This window comes from Lynx canadensis, chromosome C2 (genome assembly GCF_007474595.2).
Source record: "Lynx canadensis isolate LIC74 chromosome C2, mLynCan4.pri.v2, whole genome shotgun sequence".
NCBI lineage: Eukaryota > Metazoa > Chordata > Mammalia > Carnivora > Felidae > Lynx > Lynx canadensis.
The window spans coordinates 55,161,211-55,187,387 of record NC_044311.2 but is presented as its reverse complement, the minus strand read 5'-3'; the positions used below and the strand labels follow the sequence as shown (position 1 = coordinate 55,187,387).

General features: G+C 34.5%; 1 protein-coding gene across 3 annotated transcripts in view; it reads right to left on the bottom strand.

Moving 5' to 3' along the window:
- Positions 1-9,736: 9,736 nt before the first annotated feature.
- The window catches only part of NMD3 (NMD3 ribosome export adaptor), a 74,245-nt gene continuing 57,804 nt past the window's right edge, over positions 9,737-26,177 (bottom strand). For all 3 annotated transcript variants that reach the window (XM_030330607.1, XM_030330608.1, XM_030330606.2), the window contains 9 exons: positions 22,199-22,277; positions 21,022-21,118; positions 19,108-19,225; positions 17,980-18,125; positions 15,384-15,496; positions 14,272-14,344; positions 12,951-13,057; positions 11,560-11,630; positions 9,737-11,120 (listed from right to left, as the gene is read on the bottom strand). In XM_030330607.1, coding sequence (XP_030186467.1) covers positions 10,987-11,120; positions 11,560-11,630; positions 12,951-13,057; positions 14,272-14,344; positions 15,384-15,496; positions 17,980-18,125; positions 19,108-19,225; positions 21,022-21,118; positions 22,199-22,277 — 938 coding nt within the window. In that variant the 3' untranslated portion in view covers positions 9,737-10,986. The remainder of the gene's footprint in view (positions 11,121-11,559; positions 11,631-12,950; positions 13,058-14,271; positions 14,345-15,383; positions 15,497-17,979; positions 18,126-19,107; positions 19,226-21,021; positions 21,119-22,198; positions 22,278-26,177) is intronic.

Here is a 26,177-nt window from a genome sequence, read left to right as displayed (position 1 = left end):
TTATACTGATAAATAATATTTTATGGTATGAATGTACAAGTATGTTTATAGCAATGATATTTAATTTTCTAAAAAATGCTTTTCCTAACAAAATACTGCATGAAAACCAAATGTCTAAATAAAAATGAAGCTGCTCAGCCTGACAACAGAGTCAGGAAAAACTGGAGCTAGATCATCTTAACCTTCCCCACCTGCCCAAGGCACCTTCCAGAGCACTATTTAAAACCCTTAAAACCTATAATACAGAAAGGAGAATATATACGGGAATGAACCCAAAATAGGTTTTGTACTCACTCAGATTAAGCGTGAAAATAGGAGTGACAGGCTGCTCTAAGGCAATCTGTAAGAGTACATCTACTGTCACCTGAAATCTAACCCTAATTAAGCAAGTGGGAAAAAGGGAGGTTGCCTATTTCTATAAGAAAAAGTATTATCCAGGGCACCTGGGTGGCTCAGTCGGTTAAGCGGCCGACTTCGGCTCAGGTCATGATCTCGAGGTCTGTTGAGTTCGAGCGCTGCGTCAGGCTCTGTGCTGACAGCTCGGAGCCTGGAGCCTGCTTCAGATTCTGTGTCTCCCTCTCTCTCTAGCCCTCCCCTGTTTGCGATCTGTCTCTTTCAAAAATGAAGAAACGTTAAAAAAAATTTTTTTTAAAAAGAAAAAGTATTATCCATCAACAACTGCTTAGTGAAACAAATTTTAAAGATGCAAAGATTATCAGTTAGTTACTGCCAATAATGCTGCATAAGAAACCACTCCAAAACTCAAAAGCTTAATAATAATCACTTAATCTCCACTCATGGGTTTATCAGCCATTTAGGATGACACTGCCTTAAATGTTCGATTCTGAGCCAAGTTGGGGAAGGCAGGCAGAATATACCCAGGGCATATTCTTCTCATGGTGATGACAGAAGGACAAGAGCACAAATGCAAATAAGCTAAAGCATTTTAATCTTACCTTCTTACCATGTCTGCTAACATCCCAAGTCACAAAGTTAAATCTAAAGTTAAGGGGCGAAGAAATACATTCCACCACCATGAATAAAGGGCAAGTATAAAGCTATATTATTACTACAGAGGAATTAAGAATTGTGACCAAGAATTCAATGTACCACACACACAAGACTTGCTATCTCCCAAAATATTTCCTCCATCAGAATATGCCTTTGATTAAGACTCTGATCCCCAACAAAAATGAAAACACTGTCAGGGGTAACACTTTATTTCCTATGAAAAGAGAAATGGCAAACATGACCGCAGAAGGAAGAGTAAGAGATTGGGGGAACAACCACAAACTTCTTGCTATTCTACATATTTACCTAGGATCAGAGTTTGTCTATCTATTTTCACAAAGTAAAAAGACAAAATGCCACAGTGAAACTCTACAATCAAAATACAAACTTTTTTTAAAGATCCTCTTTGAAGTCCCAACTCCACATTCCAGACCATTCAGAGTATTTACCACCCCAGAAATCTGTCTGGTAACATTCCAGGGAGACCTGTACAGTACTTGTTTACACTGACACCCTTAAAGCCAGATGAACATTGATTTATCTTAGCCTCTATTAAGTAGTCAGCCCTTCAACATTATTCTGATCCAAATATACAAACACAGGAAAACTACCACACATATTTTGTACTTCTTGATTACCGCCCAATAAATTTCCTTCTGATTACAGTATACCTTCTCTGTATAGGTCCTGTGTCCACATGATTATTTACAGATACCATTTGTGCTATTATATACAATGAAATACCCTGGAGGAAGAAAATTTACTGTATGAAACTGAACAGTCTATGTTAGCACTATAAAATCAGAATTCTGTGGTTAGTTAGCACTATACACATTAAAATTTACCAAAGTTTAGAATTAGATGCAGGTCCTACTTGCATAAATAAAATGAAGTCTTTTTTTTTTAATTTTTTTTTTTAATGTTTTTATTTATTTTTGAGGCAGAGAGAGACAGAGCATAAGCAGGGGAGGGGCAGAGAGAGAGGGAGACACAGAATCCAAAGCAGGTTCCAGGTTCTGAGCTGACAGCACAAAGCCCGATGTGGGGCTTGAACTCACAAACTGCGAGATCATGACCTGAGCTGAAGTCGGACGCTTAACCGACTGAGCCACCCAAGTGCCCCAATAAAATGAAGTCTTGAACAACATAAACAACTCTCCCTACAAATCCCATTTACCATCTCTCCAATGCCATTAAGATCTGGTTTCCTATTTTATGGACAGACTTGTAAGGAATTAAAGCCAAACGATACCCAACAAAAATTTCTACCCATTTTTCAAAGTATTCAAAAATCAGATAGTATTAACTACGTATTTGAGGACCTATGCATTGTGCTATATCTGTACTGCACTAAAGAAATGTAGTCTAGTTAGAAAGACAAAATACATACATAAATAGTAATAAAAACTTAGGAAACAAATAAAAACTAACCAAGTAGGACAGATAGTAACTGCTACAAAAGTTCAACAAACAGATCAATATGAACTGGGCCTCATCTGAGTTAACCTAGAAATCATTAAGTGAAAAGAAAGAACATGTAAAACATCAAGAATAATATAAAAGAGATACTCTCATAAACTGTACCCCATGGAAGGTATATTTCTGGAAAGAATTTTGTAATATGTCTTAAGATTCTTATATACTCTTTGACACAGTCATTTCCTAAGCAAATAATGAGTAAAATGGACAGATGTTTATGGGGGGTAGGCAGAGAAAACCAACCTGGAAATGCCCAACTTCAAAGACTAATCAAATGGTGGTGGTATTATCAGTCTATCAACTGGCTAATGCCACAGCAATGCTGTACAATGACCACAAATCCTGGGGCGCCTGTTCTCACAGCTATGATAGAGGCCCAAGCCCTCTTGAAGCCTAAACTCAGAACTTCCACCTCCTTCTAATCACCAAAGCCCAGAGCAAAAGGGCACTACCTACAAAGTTACATCAGGGGTCAGCAAACTACAGGCCATAGGCAAAACGTGGCCCACAGCCTTTTTTTTTAAGTTTTATTAGAATATAGTCACTCCCTTTTATATACATATTGGCTATGGCTCATTCATGCTACTATAGCAAAGTGATTGTGACAGAGACCATTAGACTGCAAAGTCTTAAATGTTTATTACTTGGTCCTATGCTACAGGATAAAAGTTATGAGTGAAGAATTAGGACTATTTCTGCAATCTGGCAGTGGAGTATTGGTTTATTATTATATATATTTAAGAATTTTTAATGGCGAGGATGTCTGGGCGGCTCAGTCAGTTAAGCATCAGACTTCTGCTCAGGTCACCTTCTCACGGTTCATGACTTTGAGCTGCATCAAGCTTTCTGGTGTCAGCACAGAGCCCACTTTGAGACACTCTGTCTCCCTCTCTCTCTGTCCCTCCCCCACTGGTTCTCTCTTCTCTCTCAAAATAAATAAATAAACTTAAAAAAAAAAAGGCAGTGAAATATGCAATTGAAATAAACATTAGAAACATTCTTTTAAAAAAAAGAATTTTTAATGGCTTAGAAAAGACATAAAATAGTTAAGAAGTAAAAGAAGGTTTAAAAAAGTATATAGACAGTATGATCTCACCTCTACATAACCATGTATAAGTAAAGTACATGTATTACATATAAATAATTCATATACATATATTATTTTCATATATTTTTTAAAGACAAAGCACAGATTGGGAAAATACTTACAAGACACATATCTGATAAAAAGGACTTGTATCCAAAATACACAAGAAGTCTTAAAACTCCACAATAAGAAATCAAACAACCAGGTTTAAAAATGGGCCAAAGATCTGAATAGACAACTCATCAAAGATACACAGATGGCAAATAAGCATATAAAAAGATGTTCATCACATGTCATCAGGAGACTGTAAATTAAAGTAACAATGAGACACCACTACCTATTATAATGGCTGAAATCAAAAAAACTGACAATACCAAATGCTGATAAGAATGCAGAGCAACAAGAACTTTTTTACATTGTTGGTGGGAATGCAGAATGGTACAGCCACTTTGGAGGACAGTTTGGCAGCCTCTTCCAAAACTCAAGATAGTGTTACCACAAGATCCAGCAATCAGGCTCCTAGGTATTATCCAACTGATTTGAAAACTAATGTTTATACAAAAACCTGCATAGGGAAGTTTATTGCAGCTTTATTCATAAGCACCAAAAGCTGGAAGTAACCAAGATGAATGGATAGGTGAATAAACAAGGTATGGTACATCTATACTATGGGATATACTCAACAATAAAAAAATAAACTAGCAAGCCACAAAAAGAAAGAACATTAAAGACATACTGCTAAGTGAAAGAAGCCAGTATGATAGGCTACATGTTATGTGATTCCAATTATGTGACACTCTGGAAAAGGCGAAACTACAGAGACAATAAAATGATCAATGGTTGCCAAGGACTTGGGGTTCAGGATGAATTAGTAAAGTACAGGGGATTTTTAGGGCTGTAAAATTATTTGGTATGATATTATAATGGTTGATGCAAGACATGAACTTCTCAAAGCCCACAGGACTTCATAGTACAAATAATGAATCTCCCTATATGCAAATTTTGAAAAAGCATTTAAGTCTGGGGATTGAAAGACTGTGACAAATAACTGTATTACAAATATATGAAACAAGCTCACTGAAGGGGATGGGGAGAAGGTGCTGATCTAAGTAATCCTTAAAAATGAGTACAGTCTGTAAGACTAAGGCAAGGGAACCATACATAAAACACAAGGTTTTTTATGGGACACAGGTGTATAGTAGAATTGAGTAATTAAGTAAATGGATGGCAGATGATGGGAACAATGGCCAAAGTTATAACAATTCAAACAAAATAAAGTAGCATTAGATAATAACCCAAAATATAATAAAGGTATTCATGAATCCATACTGCTATAAATAAATGACTGAACAAATTAGTACATGGGAGAAAAGAGACAAATCTTCCATACAGAAGAGTTCCAAATAATTTATACAGATATCCCACCTTCAAGGAGGGGCAGTATGACTCACTACTTCTTAGGTATAGGCTGTGCAGAGTGACTTCCTTCTGAAGTGCACATTATGGAAACGGGGGAAAAAGAGTATAGCGGAGAAATGACAAGCACTACCTCAGTCAGGTGATGAAGGCCAACATCAACAGTGATAAATCATGTTGCCAGTACATGCCCTTGATAAAATGTCATGAAAATAGCGTTTTGCCTGTGGTCTTCCTCCCAATAACCCATAATCCCAGTCTTGGGGGGAAAACATTAAATTCCAATGGTATGGTATCCTACAAAATATTTGATGGAATACTCCTCAAAACTGTCAAGGTCCTCAAAAACAAGGGAAATCAAAGAAACAGACACTGCCAAGAGGAGACTAAGGAAAACATGACAACTAAATGTAACATGAGGAGGAAGTGTCTGGGTGGTTGAGTCAGTTAAGCGTCCAACTCTTGATTTAGGCTCAGGTCACGATCTCACACTTTTGTGAGTCCCATATTGGGCTCCACGCTGAGCGTGTGGCCTACTTGGGATTCTCTCTCCCTTTCTGCCCCTTTCTGACTCGGGCACATATGCACATGCATGTGTGTGCATGTGTGTGTGTGTGTATCTGTATCCACCCATTTCTCTCTCCCTTTCTCAGAAAGCAAGAAAGCGAAAGAAAGAAAGAAAGAAAGAAAAAAGAAATAAACATTAACATGGTATCCTGGATGGGATCTTGGAAAAGAAAATGTACACTGAATAAGAACTAAAGATATCTAGGGGCGCCTGGGTGGCGCAGTCGGTTAAGCGTCCGAATTCAGCTCAGGTCACGATCTCGCGGTCTGTGAGTTTGAGCCCCGCGTCGGGCTCTGGGCTGATGGCTCAGAGCCTGGAGCCTGCTTCCGATTCTGTTTCCCTCTCTCTCTGCCCCTCCCCCGTTCATGCTGTGTCTCTCTCTGTCTCAAAAATAAACGTTAAAAAAAAAAAATTTTTAAAAAAGAACTAAAGATATCTAAACTACAGCCTTTAGTTAATAATAATATAATAGTACCGGCTCATTAAATAATAAAAGAAGCTGGGTGTGGCACAGGAACTCTGCACTATCTTCTCAATTTTTCTGAAGATCTACAACTACAAAACATAAAATCTATTTAAAAAAAAAAATGTTAACAGTGATGATCTCCCTATAAGGGAAACGTTGGAAATTTATGCTTTTGTTTTTCTAATTCTCTGTACCACACACATTTTCTAAGATAAGCTCTATGCTGCTCTAAAAAGTGTATACATAAAAGATTTGGGTTTTTTCCAACTTGTTTCAGTACAAAACACTAGAACTGTGATTATAAATTTTAAAAGCAGATACTATTTATTAAATAGTTACAATTTGCTATGAATTGTATACGAAGAATTTTAACAATTATCTGTGTAATGAGCAGTATTACTCCTTTTTAAAATGTGAAGAAATATGGGGTGCCAGAGTGGCTCAGTTGGGTAAGTGTCTGACTCCTGATTTCAGCTCAGAGTGATCTGTACTGCACAGTGCTTGGACTCTCTCACTCCCTCTCTCTCTTTCCCTTCCCTGCTCACTCACACTATCTCAAAACAAACTTAAAAAATAAAATAAAATGTGAAGAAACAGAACATCAGAAAGTTTAACTCATATAGTTAATAGGTGGCAGGTAAACAGACTCCAAAACATCCTTTTATTTCTATATAATATAGCTTCCCCACAATTACTTGTGCAGTACTTCATCAACTAATGCTAGTATATATACTATCTGAAAGCACTTCACAACAATGCTATGAAGTGAATTATAAAAAGCCATATTTATGTGAAACTGTGTCACAAGAAAAATGTGTGACAGGCACCACTGCAGTACTAACTCCACCAAAACCAGAAAACAAAATCTCCATCAGATTACACAACAAGCTGCATTACTATGTAAAAAACACAGTGGCTACCAAACCTACACCAAATAACTTTTAAGCACTACAGAGTTCTTGTTTTACCAGAAATTATCATGAATCATACCTTTTTCCTAGGTAATAAAGCAGTTCTTTCAAAATGTGTCGAGTCAAAGAACTAAAATTGAATATTCTCCTCACACTACTTTGAAATTCAAGAGATACTGAGGCTGACTTCTTGCTTTCATCAAGGCTTACCACCCCACTGCTCAAATTATTTCAACATGTGACAGAATTGATAAGCAGAACGAATAGCCTACATCTGTGCTTTTTATGATGCCATTTCATGATTCCTTAATTCACAGGGTGATTCAACTGAAGCTGAAGAATTTTAAGTAAATTGGTTTATTTTTAGGTAAACTGGTCTGTATCATGAAAATAACCCAAGAGCAGACTGCACGTGGGGCCTGAACAAGGGAAACCCAAAACCTGCCCAAAGAGTTACGTTATAACATCAATACGCATGAACAAGATCAAATATATATGGACAAGAGCCTGTCAAAAGGACACAAAAGCCAGATTGATGGGGTACCCACTGGCCAAATCTGGGACAACGCGAGCATCAAAGTAAAAAATTCAACCAATAAAAAACCAAACAACCCAACTTCCAAAAACAGACAAAGGATCTGAATGGCCATTCTACCAATAAAGATATATGGGTAACAAGTACATGAGAAGATGCTTAACATAATTAGCCATCAGGGAGACGAAAATTAAAACCACAGGAAAACACCACCATCCACCTATCAGTCTGGCTTTAAAACAACCTGACACCACCAAGCGGTGGTGAGGATGCAGAATAACTGAAATGTTCATACACTGCAGGGGAGAAAGCAAAATGGCACAAACCACTTCAGAAAAACAGTTTGGCAATTTTTTATAAAGTTAAATATATGTATACACTTAAATAGGATCCAACAATCCCATCCATACTTATTTACCTATGTAAAAGGAAAACCTATACAGAAATGTTCACAGCAGCTTTACTCCTAATCATCAAAACCTAGAAATTCAAATGTGCCTCAACAGGGGAATGGATAACTGGAACACTGTATTACTCAAAATGAAAAGAAACAAACCTTGGGTGAATCTCAAGTGCACCATGCTGTGAAAACAGACTCAGAGACTACATACTGTATAATTTCATTTACGTATTTTGGAAAAAACAAACCATAAAGTCAGGGAACAGAACAGAAATTGCAGGGGTTGGGGAATGGTTAAGGATGAGGGAAGGGCTTGAAAACAAAGGGGTAGCAAAGGGAATTTGCGGAGGGGGAAGGTTGGAGGAATGATAAAATTGTTCTGGAATTTGTGGTGGTAACTGTGTGAATCTACATGTATTAAAATTTATGGAACTGTAAATGACAAGACTGAATTTCATTGTCTTTAAGTTGAAAATAAATTTAAAAGGAAAAAATCAAGAAAAATCATGATTAAAAAGGAATAAATCCTCTAACTCCTTAAAACAGAAAACCAACTAACAACCTAAGAATGCTTAGGGACATCTGGACTAATCAACAGCACAAGTCTCCAGATACAAATGCAGTGAGAATTTGGTATTACTTCTGGGAACTTGGTATTACCTCTAGTCCTGCTAAAAGGGTTTACCCTAAATCTAATCATGAGAAACCATCAAACAAGCCCAAATTGGGGTCATTTTACAAAATAACTGGCTTGGACTCTTCAAAAATGCCAATTACATAAAACGTAAAAACTCAAGAACTGGCCCAGATGAAAGAAGTCTAAAAAGAGATATGAGAACCCAGTGCAATGCACAATCTTAGATTTATTTTTTCTATAAAAGACTTCATAGGTGGGACAACTGACAAAATTTCGATATGGCCCACTGATTAGATATCACTATTGTGTCAATGTTAATTTTATGGTTTTGATCATTGTCCTATGGTTATGTAAGAAAATTTAATTAGAAAGAAAGCAAATGAGGTAAGCGTTGGCATTTGGCAAATCTGAGGAAAGGGTATCCAGGAATTCTTTGTACTATTCTTGTAACGGTCTGAAATTATATCAAAACTGAAAGTAAATTATTAAAAAAAGTAACATCCCTTGGACTAAAAATAACAGATCAAGTAATCTAAAGGATGGAATCAATATGAACAAATTTACTAAAATAGTCTAGAGAAAACACTGGCACTTACTCAGTATTGACTACAGAGGGGTATCTAGTCCTGACACTCAAGCCTGGAGTTCTAGATTCTACTATGGCAAGGATAAGCTTGATGCTGTTAAATTATACAAGCAATTCTCCCTTAACTCTTTGCATGCTCATAAAAAGACTTCCACCTATAAAACAACACCTTCAAGTGGAGATCTGGCTACAAAAGAAGATAATTCATCATACTGACTTAGAAATTACTCATATTTATAAACTGGGTTATAAATCAGCTTCTTGAAAATTTGATTAATACCAGCCTTCCCAAATTGTATCAACTCCGGGACATGAACAAGAGTATTTGGGGACCCATAGCCTGGGAACCATACTCTTAAAATGGTAAGTTTATCAAGGCTGTGTAACTGTGAGGGCTCCGGGCTATCACCTTTTCTATTAGCTACATTCCTTCACCTCGTCATAGCCTTCTTTCAACCAAGAAGTTTCATTACTCATAAAGACAACATCAAAGAGAATAAGACTAAGTAAGTTCAGCAGGAAACTGTATTTTTAGTGGGAAAATCATGAAAAGTACTCAAATAATTTCACCTGGGAAAAACTGCATAAGATACTATCATTTAAATATGACACTAATACAATCACTTTAAGGACACACAAAAAAGGGGAAAATGTTTTTATTTCATGCTTCTTAAAGTCTTGACATACAAGAGGTAAACCAAACCACAAGTGAAAACTTTAAATATGCAGAGAGAACAGGAGCCACTATAAAAACTTCAGGCCTTTATCCATAACTTCAGAACTGGGGAGTCTAATCTTAAAAAAAGGAAAATGCTCCATTCAGCACTCACTTAATTGCCTTATTTAGTGGTATTCCTAGAGTTTATGAATTAGCTCTTGGTTCTGGCATACTTAGTAAGTCTGATATTGCTTATAGAAATAGGATCTTAATACTTCATTCTCAGAACACTTTAAAATTCAAGCCAATGTTTTTCTTTCAAAGAGTGGAAGGTATTTCTCATTCAAGTCTGATTCACGGTTTTATAAAGCATAAAGATCATTTTCATTATTTCATCATGTATATGCTGGATTCAAATATTCTTTTTGATGGTGATCTACTCAATGACAGAAAACTTAATATGAAGAAAATTCCTTCCTTCTCAATTTGTAAACCAAAATTTTAAAAGCAAAAATGTTTGAAGTGATAGGAAGACATTTTTATGACATAAGCTACTGCTCTAAGCTGCTGGCCTGAGCAAAAATAACGAAAGTACACATTGTTAACCTTTAAGAAGTCTATGTTTGCTACAAATCCATACATATTTTAAACATATTTTCTTCTGTAATAAAAATCAAGATAATCCCCAATTTAACAGCTTTTGAAGATGTTAACATTTTGAATAACTTCTCCCGAATGTCCAGGAATAAACTGAACCACAACTTACCTACCCCAATGACATAAAAATGATCAAAGTACATAAAAAGTTCCTATTAAAAATGATTCTTCATATGCACTTTTACTAAAGCAATCGATGCAAAATGAATGTAAAGCTTGTTTTATGATTCAAGATTTAGGTAACCTCCAAATAATCACAACTTTTAAGATTTGAAATCCAGTGCTACAGTATGGAAAAGAGTAGGGTCTCCTAAAAAGGCAAACTTATAAAATTCCACACGCAAAATGGCCTAAATATCTGTAATAATTACATTCTCCATAATCTTTTATCTAAAACTTCAAAGCCATCAATCTCTTTCAGTGCTCTGAATGAGCAATCAAAATAGTCCCATTTATTCAAGTTTAAAACTAAATTTCTCCTCTCTCAATATGGAAGCACAAATGGAATAGACAATAAAAGTTATTTTGTCCAACATCCTGAGCCTACAGATATGGAAATCATCTACAACCCAATCTCATTGTGTCATCATCGATTCACCTTCTTCACCAGTAGCATCTTGGGAAATATGAAGGTCTTCAAGCATCTCAGCCAGACTAATTCGAGGTGCTCCTTCATCATCCGTGTCACTTTCCACAGGAATGGTTGAATCTAAAAAAATACAAGAAGGATTTCAAATACAAATATGAAAATATACAAAATGCCTGCCTCTACCATCTTTACTATCATTTAAACATATTATATTAGCAGTTCTTGTACCATATCTAGAGCAGGCATTTATATTCACTGAATGACTCAACTGCATAAATATATAAATAAATATCCACTAGTATAGAGATCAGGAACTTGAAGGGTCATGCTCGGATACAATGATATCAAATATGATAAGGCAAACAACATTTTAATAAGTCCTACTGTTCTGCAAGTGTTTTTATTTTTTGCAAATGTTTAATTAGAGGACTTTTAAAACCACACAGTAAAAGTCATTTATGGAATGAAAGTTTAAGATACCAAAATACTTATACGGGGTTAACATATCTATACAAAAGCAAAAGATGCAACTTAAATCAAACACTCGTAAAACACTAACCTCTATAAATGTTTACATTTTTTCTAATTGCCTCATCTTCTTCAAGATCTTCAAGGAAATCTTGGTATTGCCTACAGAAGAATAAAGAAACAAATTTAAATATTTCATCTTTACCAAGACAGTATTGAGTTGTTTTCATTTTCAGCACTGTAAGATAAATGTGTTCCATGTATGAAAATCTTTAAAAATAATAACTTAAGGTCAAATATGGATGTTAATTAAATAGTCTGACAAATTTAAAAAAATATTTTCTTTCAAAATTACATGATACATACACAATTGGGGTGCCTGGGTGGCTCAGTCCACCTCTTGGACTTAGCATGCAACTCCTGATTTCAGTTCAGGTCATAATCTCACAGTTTGTGAGTTTGAACCCTGCATTAGGCTTGCACTGACAGCACGGAGCCTGATCATGATTCTGTATCTCATTCTCTCTCTCCCCCTCCCCTGCTTGCATTCTCTTTCTAAAAATAAATAAACTTTAATGTCCCTCCCCTCAAGTCATATGGCTAAGTTAAAATACATGCACTTTTAAGTCTATAGATGAAATAACCAAATATGTACTTATAATATCTAATTTAACATTATATATTTATAAATACTTACTTTAAATTACATTATGAGACTCTATTTTGCTATTTACCACTCACATTTCATGACACAATTTTATTTAAACTCATTTTTTTAGACAGTGTCTTAACCATTATTAAAACCATTTTTCAATCATCCAATATAATTTTCTAGAACCCAACATCTTCATTTCTCCTTAAGTTGTTTGAAAAACAGCATATTTAGAACAACCTGAGGGTTGATGGGGGTGGGCGATGGGTACTGAGGAAGGCACCCGTTGGGAGCACTGGGTGTTGTATGGAAACCAATTTGACAATAAATTTCATATTAGAAAGAAAAGAAAGAAAGAAGGAAGGAAGGAAGGAAGGAAGGAAGGAAGGAAGGAAGGAAGGAAGGAAGGAAAGAAAGAAAGAAAGAAAGAAAGAAAGAAAGAAAGAAAGAAAGAAAGAAAGAAAAGAAAAACAGCATATTTGATATTAAAGGGCTATTTTCTTTTCATCTGGAGTCGTAAGTACTCACTTGCTATTTGCGATATCCATAATGTAATTACTAATGTTAACTTTTCAAATGTGTTGTTTACAACAATGTTGCAATTCTCAGGTCAAAACCCAGGAAATAATAATCAAATCTGTTAAATATCATTATATCCTCCCTACATTGATTCGATATCCTCTTACACTGATTCAATTAACACAATAAGAATACAAAATTAATACTGAATGGAATAATCATGTGATGACTATATAAAATATAAAAACTATAAAGATTTATTGTAAGGATTTCCTTTGAGACAACATATAAGGTTTAAAGAAAAGTAGGACCTTTCATCATCTGTATCCATGTTTTCTCTCTCTCTTGCAAGCTCTTTCAGTTTCCAGTTTCTACGACGCTGACGTTTGGTACGGTCATAGTTCTTCTTGATTAACACCTAGAAGTAAAAGAAATATTTGCAAAGTTACAAAAAAATGGGAACTAAATAACGGGGCCTCCAAGTCCAATAAAGTTAAAAAGAGAAAGATTCTGAGAATGCCAAAAAGTCACCAAACTGATGAGTGGTTACATCTTAGGGAAAAAAAAATAGGGATCAAGAGGCAGGGTCAAGAGAAATTTTAACATTTTTCTTCATGTACTCAGTATTTTATGAAAATGCAGTCAGCCATAGTTTGCATAAGTGTTATAATTTACTAATGAAATTTTCCAGTGACTAAAAATTAAACTGCTTTTTTATACTCAAAACTTCAAATTTCTGATGTCTTAATCATCCTGAAATATTATCACAGGCAGGCATTTTTCCTTTTATTACTACTAATAAGTACTTATAGAAGTACATATATCTTTCACAAATGTATGTCCTAGGGCAGTTTAAAAAATTGTGGAATAAGTGAAAATAATTTTACACAATGCAAAATCTTGTATGACTGTCTTAATCTCCTCTTACAACCTTGTTAGACTTTTATCTAAACTATGCTTCTATTTCCTAATTTACTAATCAATAAAAGCACAACTGGGTGGTGAGAAGGGGAGTCCTTCTTATATCCTGACTTTATTTTTACCCACAGCTAAAGAGATTAGTGTTTATTTTAAAAGATAAGTCAAGCAGGAGATAAAGTCTTTCCCATTTCATATTCACTCTTGTTCATGATTCTAATAAACTCATGTTAGTATTTAACAGTTTTCTTTTTCAGAAGTAACATTCTTTCTCTAAGACTCAACACTGTAAAGATTATTTTCAACTGCAATTATAGTTAAGCCTGAATAACCTGAATAATGGTTTAAATTCTAAACGCCTTAACTGAACAATATATGAAATAAGCTAAGCCTAAAAGAATGAACCTAAATTAAGTTCTAAAGGTCATCATTTTTAGCTGCAAATTTATTTTTGCTCTATGGATGGTACCAAGCCATTCTGACAGAGTAAAAATTCGATTATAAGATTATAAGAGCAACAAAAAAAACTCAATAAATCTTGGATTTTCTCCTCAAAGACACATGATTAAACATGAAGGCTTTTGCCATTACACCTTAACTCCAATTTCAAAAGAAACCTCTAAATAGATTTTATTTTCATAAATGTGAACTCGTGCATCTTACCCATAAGAGTTATCAATCCTGTTTAACACAGGAAAAAATCTAAAGCCTTACCACATCTGGGACTCTATCTGAGTTCATTTTATTGACATGCTCATCATTTAAGTTACAGTTGGCCAAATCAAATCTGAAATAAAAACAATTAAACACTTAAGGACAGAAACATTTATGCTTTCCACATTACTTTTTACTTTATTTTAATTTTATGGAATTTAGAGTTCCTAAGATTAACATTTAATATGCTTTTCCACATTAAAAGTTTTGCAGTTTACTATACAGTGAACATGCCTTTATAGATACTGGTAAAGACAAAATGCACTGCTATCTGTGAGTTTCACGTATTATCCATCACTGTCCACCTTATCATATTGCAAAAGAATCAAAACAGACATAGATCAGTATAACATTAAGAATTCAGTTAGATGGTTCCATTTAGTTTACTAAAAAAAATGATTCTTTAAAAAGATGGCCAAAATTGGGGCGCCTGGTGGCTCAGTCGGTTGGGCGGCCGACTTCGGCTCAGGTCACGATCTCGCGGTCCGTGAGTTCAAGCCCTGCGTCGGGCTCTGGGCTGACAGCTCAGAGCCTGGAGCCTGCTTCGGATTCTGTGTCTCCCTCTCTCTCTGCCCCTTCCCTGCTCATGCTCTGTCTCTGTCTCAAAAAAAAAAAAAAAAAAAAAAATGGCCAAAATGGAATAACTATGAGCTTTTATCCAATCCAGTTTAATTTAGCTACCAATAAGCAAACTGTAACGCTCCTAAACTCTTAAATTCTTTTTGGAATAAACAGCTTTAGTATTTTAGATGGCTTTGCTGGATCCCAAAGAAAATTTGCAATGTCAATCGCCAGTTTAAAATACTATAGTACTTATAGGAGCCCCAGGGTGGCTCAGCTAGTTAAGTATCCAACTCTGTACTTCAGCTTAGGTCATGATCTCAGGGTCTTGAGTTTGAGCCCCATATTGGGCTCTGTGCTGCACTGGGCATGGAACCTGCTTAAGATTCTCTCTCCCTCTCCATCTGCCCCTTCCCCACTCATGTGTGCATGCTCACACTCATAAAAGAGAGAAGGGGAGGGGAGAGGAGGGGTGGAGAGGGGAGGGAAGGGGAGGGGAGGGGAGGGGAGGCGAGGGGAGGGAAAAGAAAATACTATAAAATAATACAAACCCCAATACCAGGTCTCCAGGATTTAGAAGATGTCCCAAATGAGTGCGACAGAAGTACTGTTTATCTGTATTCATTTCGGATGTTTTCTGTACCCAGACTTCCCCAAGCATATGCTTGACAGGAAAGAAAATGCACTCTTCAATAATCCAGGCATAACTCAAAATGCATCTCACAAAAACTATATACAATGTTGATTTTGGTTTTCTAAATTTTCATTTTAAAGACAGCAACTGTTTTATTTTTCAGATCTCTGAAACATTGTCAAAATTAACAAATTACTGTATTAAATACAGAAAAACTCAAGGAATACATAAAATGTTTATTAAGATTTTATTCAAAGCTTTATAAAACATTAAGAATGTCACCTAAATACAGATATCATATATAGAATTTTCAAAGCAAATGTTTTCACAGGGAGATAGGCAATACAAAGAGCAAAAAGAATAACTGAAAAAGTACAAGAATCTTAACTCTAGAAAATATCCTAAGCAACCCCTTATTTTATACATAAGGTTCAAAAAACCAAGGTTCAGACAAAACATTCTAGCAATCCCAGTGGCGGCACAATCCCAGTAGCTGCTGCTGCTGCTGCTGCTGCTGCTGCTACTACAGAACCCAAATCTTTATGAAATCAATTTTTTAGACGTCTACTATTTGAGCTATAACCCTTTTTTTCCTTAATACCTATTGCAGAAACAACATTCCAAGTTTGAAATTTTAAACTAGAAACAATTAAAGTCCCTTTCCAAGATAGAATTTTACAAGCAATTATAATTGGCATTTCAAATTTCTAGGCTGAATTAAGTATAGCATTTGCCAATACTTTTTACTAACAAAAAGAGACCTAAGTAAAATGGGATCAAGAGGGAAAAAACTAGGAGTAATAAACAGAGGAATTAAGGAATCTCAGGCGAAAAGAGACAGAGGGAGAAATGAAAAATGACAGGTCCCAGATTTAGGAAAGAACTGGAAAAAAAAAAAAAAGTGAATCCCTAGTTTCTTCAAAACTAAACATTCATTACCAAATGATATGACAAAACATGCTCCTTGGTATTTACTTACCCAAAGGAGTTGAAAACTTGTCTACACAAAACTGAAAACACAAGGATGTTAATACAACTTTATTCATAATGGTCAAAACTTGGAAGCAGCCAAGATGTCCTTCACTAGGTGAATAGGCAAATAGGCGTGGTAAATCCACGCAATGAAATATTATTTGGTACTTAAAGATTATACGATTCTAACTATATACAATTATGGAAAAAGCAAAACTACAGAGACAGTAAAAAGATCAGTGATTGAGATTAGGAGAGAGGGGAAGGACGAACAGGCAGAGAGCACAGAGGATTTTTAGAGCAGTGAAAATCCCTTTATGACACTATAGTGAGGGACACATGTCATCGTCAAACATTTGTCTAAACCCATAAAATGTACAATATTGAGAGAAACATAATGTAAACTACCAACTTTGCATGGTTATCATGTATCAATGTAGATTCATCAATTGTAACAAATGTACCACTCTCATGGGTGGATACTGATAATGGAGGAGGCAACAGCATGTATATGCCCTGCATGTATATGCATGGAGTATATGGGACATCTCTTACTCCTCATAATTTTGTGGTGAACCTAAAACTGCTCTAAAAAAGTACAAGACTTTCAAAAACATTTTTTTAAGAACTCAGGAGCTCCCACTGGCTAAATATGGGGCAGTCTGAATGGGAGGAAAGAAGGAAGACAGGCAGGCTAATAACAATGGGAAAAAAGTCATAACATTATTATGAAGAGATCTGGCTATCAGTGAAACAGCCGAACGCTACTATGACTTGATACATCATAAAAGATGCACAGCAACACTTCTGAAATGTTCTGGCCAAAAATAACCTAAGTTTAAGAAAGCCTCTTAGATCCACTTTTCATTAAAAGAAATTAAAAAGAAAGCTAAATGACATCATGAGGAAACAATAAGAGATCCATAAGATAAATGCCCCAGTTGCCTTAGGAAGTTATAAAAAAAAAAAAAAAAAGAATGGAAGGGGACTATTATTAAGTAAAAGATTTAAGACGTATAATATTCACATTCAATATATGGTCCCCAACTAGGTACTACTTTGAATAAAACACAAGAGACATTTTGGGACAAACAAGGAAATTTGAATATAAACTATATATGAATGATAATACTTTGATTATGTAGAAAAATGTTCTGTTTTAGAGATGCATTCTGAAGTATTCAGTAGTGATAACATATACTTAAATTTAAAATGTTTGAAACTTTTTAGTCAGAAGAAGTTTGCTTGTCATTTGGTCCTCCTATATAACAGTAAAGCAAAGAAATGCTTTTTCACAATAAACATTTTTTAAAATGTTCCCAACATTAAAGAGAAACATGAATTTACCAGAAAAATTAAGTCTAATAAATTTCACCACAATGACCACACACTAAAAACAAATATGGAATGCATTTGTAATCTAATGAGGTGTTAGCTTTATCTGGAACCACATTTTGGAATTATACTAACTAAAAAAAATACAAGAGAGGGACCAAAATAATGAATTGGGGGGAAAAAAAGATGGGCAGGATGGAACTTACCTTTTTTGATATCATTCCAGCCCCGGCACTGCGTTTTAAATCTCGGACTATGCTGCATTCCATCACAATAAATTCCTCTAGCTGTTTGGGATGGCATAAACTATTGAAAGGGTTACTCCAGAAAGTGCTTCCATCAATATCTGCAACTAAGTATAAACACAGAACATCAAAGAACAACAGAAATGAAGTATTTCAAATGTGTTAATTAGGAAGAAGTTGATATATATGAACTGAGAAGCATGAGGTCAACAGAACCACAGTGGCAACTTTCTAGAGTCATCATTTACTCCTATAAATCAGCCCAAAACTTTTCACAACACAAGAGAAATTTCAGGTGTCAGTTACATCTTAAGTAGTTACTATCATCAGAATCCCACAGAGGTAAGTGCCTTTAAAATAAGATCAGATCCATTCAGTTGTATAGTTGTTCCATGTGCTGGCATGTTAGAAATGTTATCAATCATCTTAGCTGCTTAATTTATGGTAAGTAAAGTCCTACCTGACTGATGTTCATCCCAATACTGCAAACATACCTTTGACTTATGAATCTAATTGACAAGGGTAATAAAGGACTCTAAAAACTATAAACTCTATTTTTATAACAGAAAACTACATTACAGGAAATACATGAAAAAGATCAAGAAGTAGAAGATGAAAGCAAGTACTGAGACGCCTATCAATGTGAGATCTTTAAAAATTAGTTTTTATAAAAGGAATGTTAAAAATTATGTGTGATAATAAGAATTAGTTAAAATCCATATTTAAACTAAATGTTTTACTGCACTGAAAGAAGTCAAATATTCCAAACTTTGAAATACTTGCTAAACATGAAACTTGGCAATGAACCCAAATATTCACAAAAACTAAATGACATAAATAAGTCAATTTCAGTAAAAATATATGAACTAGAACTAGTAAATTTTTTTAAAGTTCACAGATTTATTTCTTCAAATAAAAAACATAAGGATTACTAATCAAAAGCAGTGTTTTGTAAGAACTAAATAGCAGTAAAACTCTTATCTAGTTTTTCGTAACAAAAATTAATGAGAATGTTTGATAAAATTAATAACATAAGTTATTACTGCTTGCTGGACAAAACTGTCAAGGCAAATATTTCCTAAAACTCACCTTGAAGGGTATTTGGATCTATGAGATGGATGGCACTGGTTACTCGAATACACACACAAATCTGGTTCATATTTCCAAGGCTTTGTGCCAGTCTTGGAGACAGACAAACAACATTATCCTAGGCATAAGAACTAACATTTAGAGTGAAGCAAATCCTAAATAACTGTCTTCAGTAAACACTCATCTATATAAGCCTGACCCAGGTGTATATGCCCAAACCAAAATGTGATTTTTAATTCTATTTATCAACAACGGGCCTAAAGAAAAGAATCAAATCTTAGAGAAACAAAAAATAAGCTCTTCCTTCTTAAGATGGGAACATCAATTGTAATAAACATGCTTTAAAAGTATTTTTCCAGATCTTATTCACCAAGCTATTAAGTTTATTTCAATTTTACTGAAGTGTGAATGCTTACTGCTCTATGGTAGTACAGTGTGAATTCTAAAGTATTATAAACATCAGAAGGAGAGTGATTTTCTAAATCTACTTGTGATTTCTTTCAATTTCCATAAAGAACAAATATCAGAGGAGCTACACATCTATCATGGCTATATGCACCAGTATGTAATCAAAGACTTAATGCATGAAAAGCACATATGTCCATGTGTACACTAGAAAATATTATCAGCAATGTAGTTACCTGTTTTTAAGCTACATTAAAATACAAAAGAGTTATGTTTTAAGCTATATCTATTCTTAATCATAGGCTCCTCCACTGAAGGAGCATTCTGTGCATCCCTAATAGAACCTAGTCCAGTACTTTGTTTTTAACTTAGTAAGCCTCCAAATATTAATGAAAATACTCTTTTATGTTGTATAAAAATATTCATTATCTGGCCCTTTAGAGAAGTTTGTTAACCCTGTTTTGCAGGGTTTGTTTTTTTTTGTTTTTTTTTTTTTTTTAAGTAGGCTCCATTCCCAACAGCGGAGGGTTAAAATCACAACCCTGAGATAAAGAGTCACATGCTGTACCAACTGAGTCAGCCAGGCACCCCTGCTGACCCTGTTCTAGGCTATCATTTCATTCCCGTTACTACACACTACACCATAAATTAGTGAGAAAGTATCTTTATAAAAGCTTTAGAATCACTGACTTAGGCATAAATCCTGGCTTCTTCATTTTGTAGTCATGTAACTTTGGGCAAGTCATCTAACCTCCCGAAGCTTCAACTTTCTCATGTTCAAAATGATATGATTTACCCCAATTATAATGAGATGTGAAGAAGTGAAATATACTCAAATATATTAACTTTATATGAGATGGTCACAATAAATTATGGCATTTATCATTATTAGTAGATATTGATATAAAAGTTCCTATATGGTATAGATCTTTAAACATATAATCTTTAATACACTGCCTTCTATTTAGTAGATCCTCAGTAATTATTTGTTGAATTTTAATTCATTTATATTTTTGAAGCAGGGTTTTACTTTAATGCAATTAAATGAAATGATGATCTACATTTATTCAGATGTTTTTAAATCACAAAAATGATTCTAAGATCTCATTTTCACAATACTGTTTAATTTCATCATGCCAAAATCCATTTTACACACATTTTACAAAGTGGTTCACTGATAATTATTTTAATGTCATTTCCTGTATTCAAACTTTCATAAAACTTTTCATGTGTCCAATAGGATCAAAAATTTTAAGGAATATGAACATTAAAAAACTGCAAACAAGCCTTTTAGTTAGTACACCAAAATGATAGGTATGCCAATTTATAATTTAAGCGTGATTATTTTAATATCTTTTTGACATGACTGCGTATGTCAGAAAGGAATCCTTTAAGAGTTACTCTAAATTTTTAACCAATCCCAGAAGAAAATCAGGAGTTAATAATTACATATAAGCCAATTAATTACTTGTACTCTTTTATCGACATAAATTAAATGAGAAAAAGTACCTTGCAAATTGGAACAATTTCCACAGAAAAAGTGCTTTTGTAATTGTATGTGTTACTATGGATATCCTGAGAGATCAGTCTCTGTGAGGCTTTGTGTCTGTTAAGAAAAAAAGTTTATAATGATAAAAAGACAAAGGTCCCTTCTTAGATAGTCTAGAGAATATCAATTTTTATCAAATCAAACCATCACTGTCCAAGGTTTGAAATAGCTCCCTGATGCCTGTATTATGGCAAAGCCTAATTTCAACCACTTACACTTCAAAACCTTCACCAATCAAACTGCACTCCACCTCTTTTCAACTTTACCTACTCAAAACCTCTAAAACATGCCCTTGGCTCAGACCAATGTAGTCTATATATATAGTCTATATATATAGTCTATAGTCTATAGTCTATATATATATATATATATATATATGTATATAGTCATATATATATATGTAGTCTATATATATAGTTATATATATATATATATATATATATACGCTACTATATATATAGTATCCATTTAAAGCCACACTAATGTCCACCACAAGTCTTTGTTCACACTAATCTCATCTTTCACTATACTCTACCTTTCAAAATTTCCCATTTTAGGAGCTTCAGGCCTTCCTCTTCCATGAAGCTTCTCCTCAAAGCTCTCTACCCCCATCTTTCTTTTGTCTTATTTAAATACATTCAATCAAAGGTTTAGCACTATACTACTTATCACAGGGTGAGGTCTAGCTCCCCAAAGAGATTCTTACGTACTCTTTGGCTCATAATTCCCTTAAAGTAGCTAACCCAAACAGATGCTTACTAATTATGTAAGTATGTAAGTATTCTTACTACAGCTTTTTTTTAAATTTTTTAAGTTTATTTATTTATTTGAGAGAGAGAGAGGGAGAACAAGCTGGGGAGAGACAGAGAGGGAGGGAGGGAGGGAGAGAGAATCCCAAGCAGGCTCTGCCTTGTCAGAGTGAAGCCCAACTTGGGGCTCAATCTCAAGAACCATGACATCATGACCTGAGCCAAAATCAAGAGTCAGACATTTAACCGACTGAGCCACTCAGAAGCCCCTTCGACTACAGTTTTAAATATTTTAATGTAAGAGAAGTAGTCTAAGCCTGAAGAATGGATGTGACCTATGTCCATTACCAGCTCCTTAGACTTACTCACATTTAGGTTCAGAACATACCTACAGGGAACTGTACACTGAAGAAATTCTACCATCTTCTGAGCATGCTGTTTTGAGGAATAATAGAAATCCAGCCCATCTTTAAAAAGAAAAGAAAAGTCACATGAAAATCATTCTGCAAATAAAATTTTCCTCTACTAACATGACGATATCACAAATTAAATGTGTAGTAAAAAACTAAATTATCAGAAAACATAAAGATTCACAATTTTAGGGGTGCCTGGGTGGCTCAGTCAGTTAAGTGTCCAACTGCTGATTTCAGCTCAGGTCATGATCTCATGGTTCCCAAGTTCAAGCCCCACATCTGGCTCTAAGCTAACAGAGTGGGGACTGTTTGGGATTCTCTCTCCCTGCCCCTCCCCCCATCTCTGTCAAAATAAATAGATAAACTTTAAAACAAGCAAACCAACAACAACAACAAAAAGATTCACAATTTTAATTTCAGACAAAGTAAAATTCAAGGTCAAAAGGGGAGAGAAAAACACTAAACAGAAGAATATTTTATATAATAAACAATCTACTAAGAAGATAATAGGAATGCACCTAATAACATAGAAGTGAGATGCAGAAAAAAAACTATTAAAAAGAAAAAAAGAAATTAATAAATGTTAACACATGTGCAATATTGTGGGGGACTAGTATGAGACTATCAAAACCAAAATGACCAGACTAAAAATAAGAAGGATACATAGAACTTGAATAATTAACTATCAGTTGATTTAACTGAGATTATAGAACACAGTCCCAAGAATATATATTATTTTTTAAATTCACAGAACATTCATAAAACAATCATATCCAAATATTTTTAAGACTTCAATAAATTCCAAACATTAATTAGACAATATTATCTGATCACAATGAAGTAGCATTAAAAATCAGCAACAAAGGGATAATTAAAAGTAGACCTACCTGCTATGAAATGTTTATAGAGATATTCTTCCAAACAACTCAGCTAATAGGAAACTGAAATAACTCAGAGTAGACAAAAACAATTTTGAAGATGAACTAAGTTGTTGGGAACATATACTTCCCAATTTGAAAACTTGGTAACTTTAAGTAGTCGAGACAGCATGGTACTAGCATAGGATAGATATATAGATCTATGGAACAAAATTGACAATCCAAAAATAAACTGTGACATTTATAATCAATAGATCTTTGACAGAGGATCCAAGCAATTCGCTGAGGAAAGGATGGCCTTTTCACTGGGAAAACAGGATATCCACATGGCAAAGAATGAAACTGGACCTTTGTTTTACACCATACACAGAAATTGACTCAAAATGGACTAAGGAATCAAACGTAAGACCTTGAATACAAAATTTCCAGAAGAAAAGAGAGAGGGAAAAGCTTCATGACACCAGTCTGGGCAATGATATCATGGATATGACATCAAAGGCACAGGTAACAAAAACAAACAACTGGCACTACATCAAAGTAAAAAGCTTCTGCACAGAAAAAAGAAACATCAACACAGTGAAAACACAACCTACAAAATGGGAGAAAATACCAGCAAATCATATATATCAGAGAAGGAGTTAATCTCCCAGATATATTAGGAACTCCTTTAACTCAAGAGCAAAAAAACTAATAACCTGGTTGAAAAGTTTGAATTTTTTAAATGGGCAGAGAAACTGTATAGACATTTCTCCAAATAAGACATACAAAAATGGCAAACAAGTATATGAAAAATGCTCAAGGTCACAAATCATCAGGCAAATGTAAATCAAAACTACAATGAACTATCACTTCGTACTCTTTAGGATGGCTATTATCAAAACAACAACAGGGGCGCATGGGTGGCTCAGTCGGTTAAGCAACTGACTTCAGCTCAGGTCATGATCTCACAGTTTGTGGGTTCAAGCCCCATGTCAGGCTCTGTGCTGACAGCTCAGAGCCTGGTGCCTGCTTCAGATTCTGTGTCTCCCTCTCTCTCTGTTCCTCCCCTGCTCGTTCTGTCTCTCAAAAATAAATAAACGTTAAAAAAAAAATTAAAAAACAACAACAGAAAACAAGCATTGATGAGAATATGGAGAAAAGGAACTTTTGTGTACTCCAGTGGAAATGCAAAACAGTAGAGCCACTATGAAAAATAGCATGGACGTTCTTCAAAAAATTAAAAGTAGAACTACCATATGTTCCAATAATCTCTAAGTATTTATCTAAAAGAATTGAAATCAGAATCTCAAAGAGGTATCAGCACTCTCATGTTTATTGCAGCATTATTCACAGTGGACAAGATGATAGACATTTGGGTTGTTTCCACAACAGAGGAAAACATAATGTATATGTACATACAATGGAATACTATTCAGCCTTAAAAAGGCAGGAAGTTCTGCAATATGCAACAAGATGAGTGAACCCTAAGAACATTATACTAAATCAAATAAGTCAGTCACAGAAAGACAAATACTGCATGATTCCACCAATATGAAGTACCTACAATACTCAAATTCATGGAATCAAAGAGTAGAATGATAACTGCCAGGGACTGAAAGAAAAGGGAAATAGGGAGTTACTTACCAATTAATGGGCATAAAGTTTCAGTGCAGCACGATGAATAGGCTCTAGAGATCTGCTATATAACACTGTACTTACAGTCAACAATACTATATTATACACTTAAAATTTGTTAAGAAGAACATCTCATGTTAAGTATTTATGTATCACATTAAAAAAAAAGATAACATTAAGAAAATGAAAAGACAGCCTATGGGTTAGCAGAAAATATTTGCAAATCATATGTATGATGAGGAGCAACTGGGTGGCTCAGTCGGTTAAGCATCTGACTTCAGCTCAGGTCATGATCTCACAGTTCCTGAGTTCGAGCCCCACATCAGACTCTGTGCTGACAGCTCAGAGCCTTGAGCCTGCTTCAGATTCTGGGTCTCCCTCTCTCTCTGCCTCTCCCCTGCTTGCACACTTGCTTACTCTCTCTCTCAAAAATAAATAAACATTAAAAAAAATTAAAAAACAAAAAACAAAAAACTCCTAAAACTTAGCAAGACAAACAATCCAATTAAAAAATTGGCCAGGGGCACCTGGGTGGCTCAGTCGGTTAAGCGTCTGACTTCAGCTCAGGTCACGATCTCACAGCTCGTGAGTTCGAGCCCTGCGTCAGGCTCTATGCTGACAGCTCAGAGCCTGGAACCTGCTTTGGATTCTGTGTCTCCCTCTCTCTCTCTGCCCATCCTCCGCTGTGGTCTCTCTCTCTCTCTCTCTCAAAAATAAACATTAAAAAAAAAATTAAAAAATGGGCCAAAGATCTGAATAGTTATTTCAGATAAATTTCATCAAAATTTATTTTGATAGTTATTTCATCAAAAAAAGATACAGGAATGGTTAATAACCTTATGAAAAGATAATCAACATCATTAGTCATTACAAAAATGTAAATTATAACCACAAAATGAGATACCACTTCATACTACCCTCTAGACTGGCCATAAACAAAAAGAGACCATAATATTGGTGAGGCAATGTAGAAACTAGAACCGTCAAACACTGCTGATAGCAACGTAAAATGGTACATGCACTTTGGAAACTCTTCCAGTTTCTTAAAAGCTAAACATAAAAAAAAAAGATAAACATAAATTATAAATTTACCATATGACTCAGCAATTCTATACGTAGGTATATACTAAAGAGAAGAAAACAGCTGAAACTCTTGCTGAAAATAAAAGAAATATGCAATATATTGTGGAAAAAGGTAGCTATAGCTATAAACACCAGGTACATAGAATCAATATGTATTCAAGAAAACTTATTTTTGTATTTATAGATTTTTATATTTATATATATGTATAAATATATATATTTATATTTATAAATAGATTTATATTATATTAGAAAACAAACTTTCAATTAATTCAAGCAAAATAAAATTTTAAAAAGTAGAAAAAAATTTTGTAATATTTATGGTGATGAAAATTAACTAGACTTACTGTGGTGATCATTTAGCCATATATACAAACAT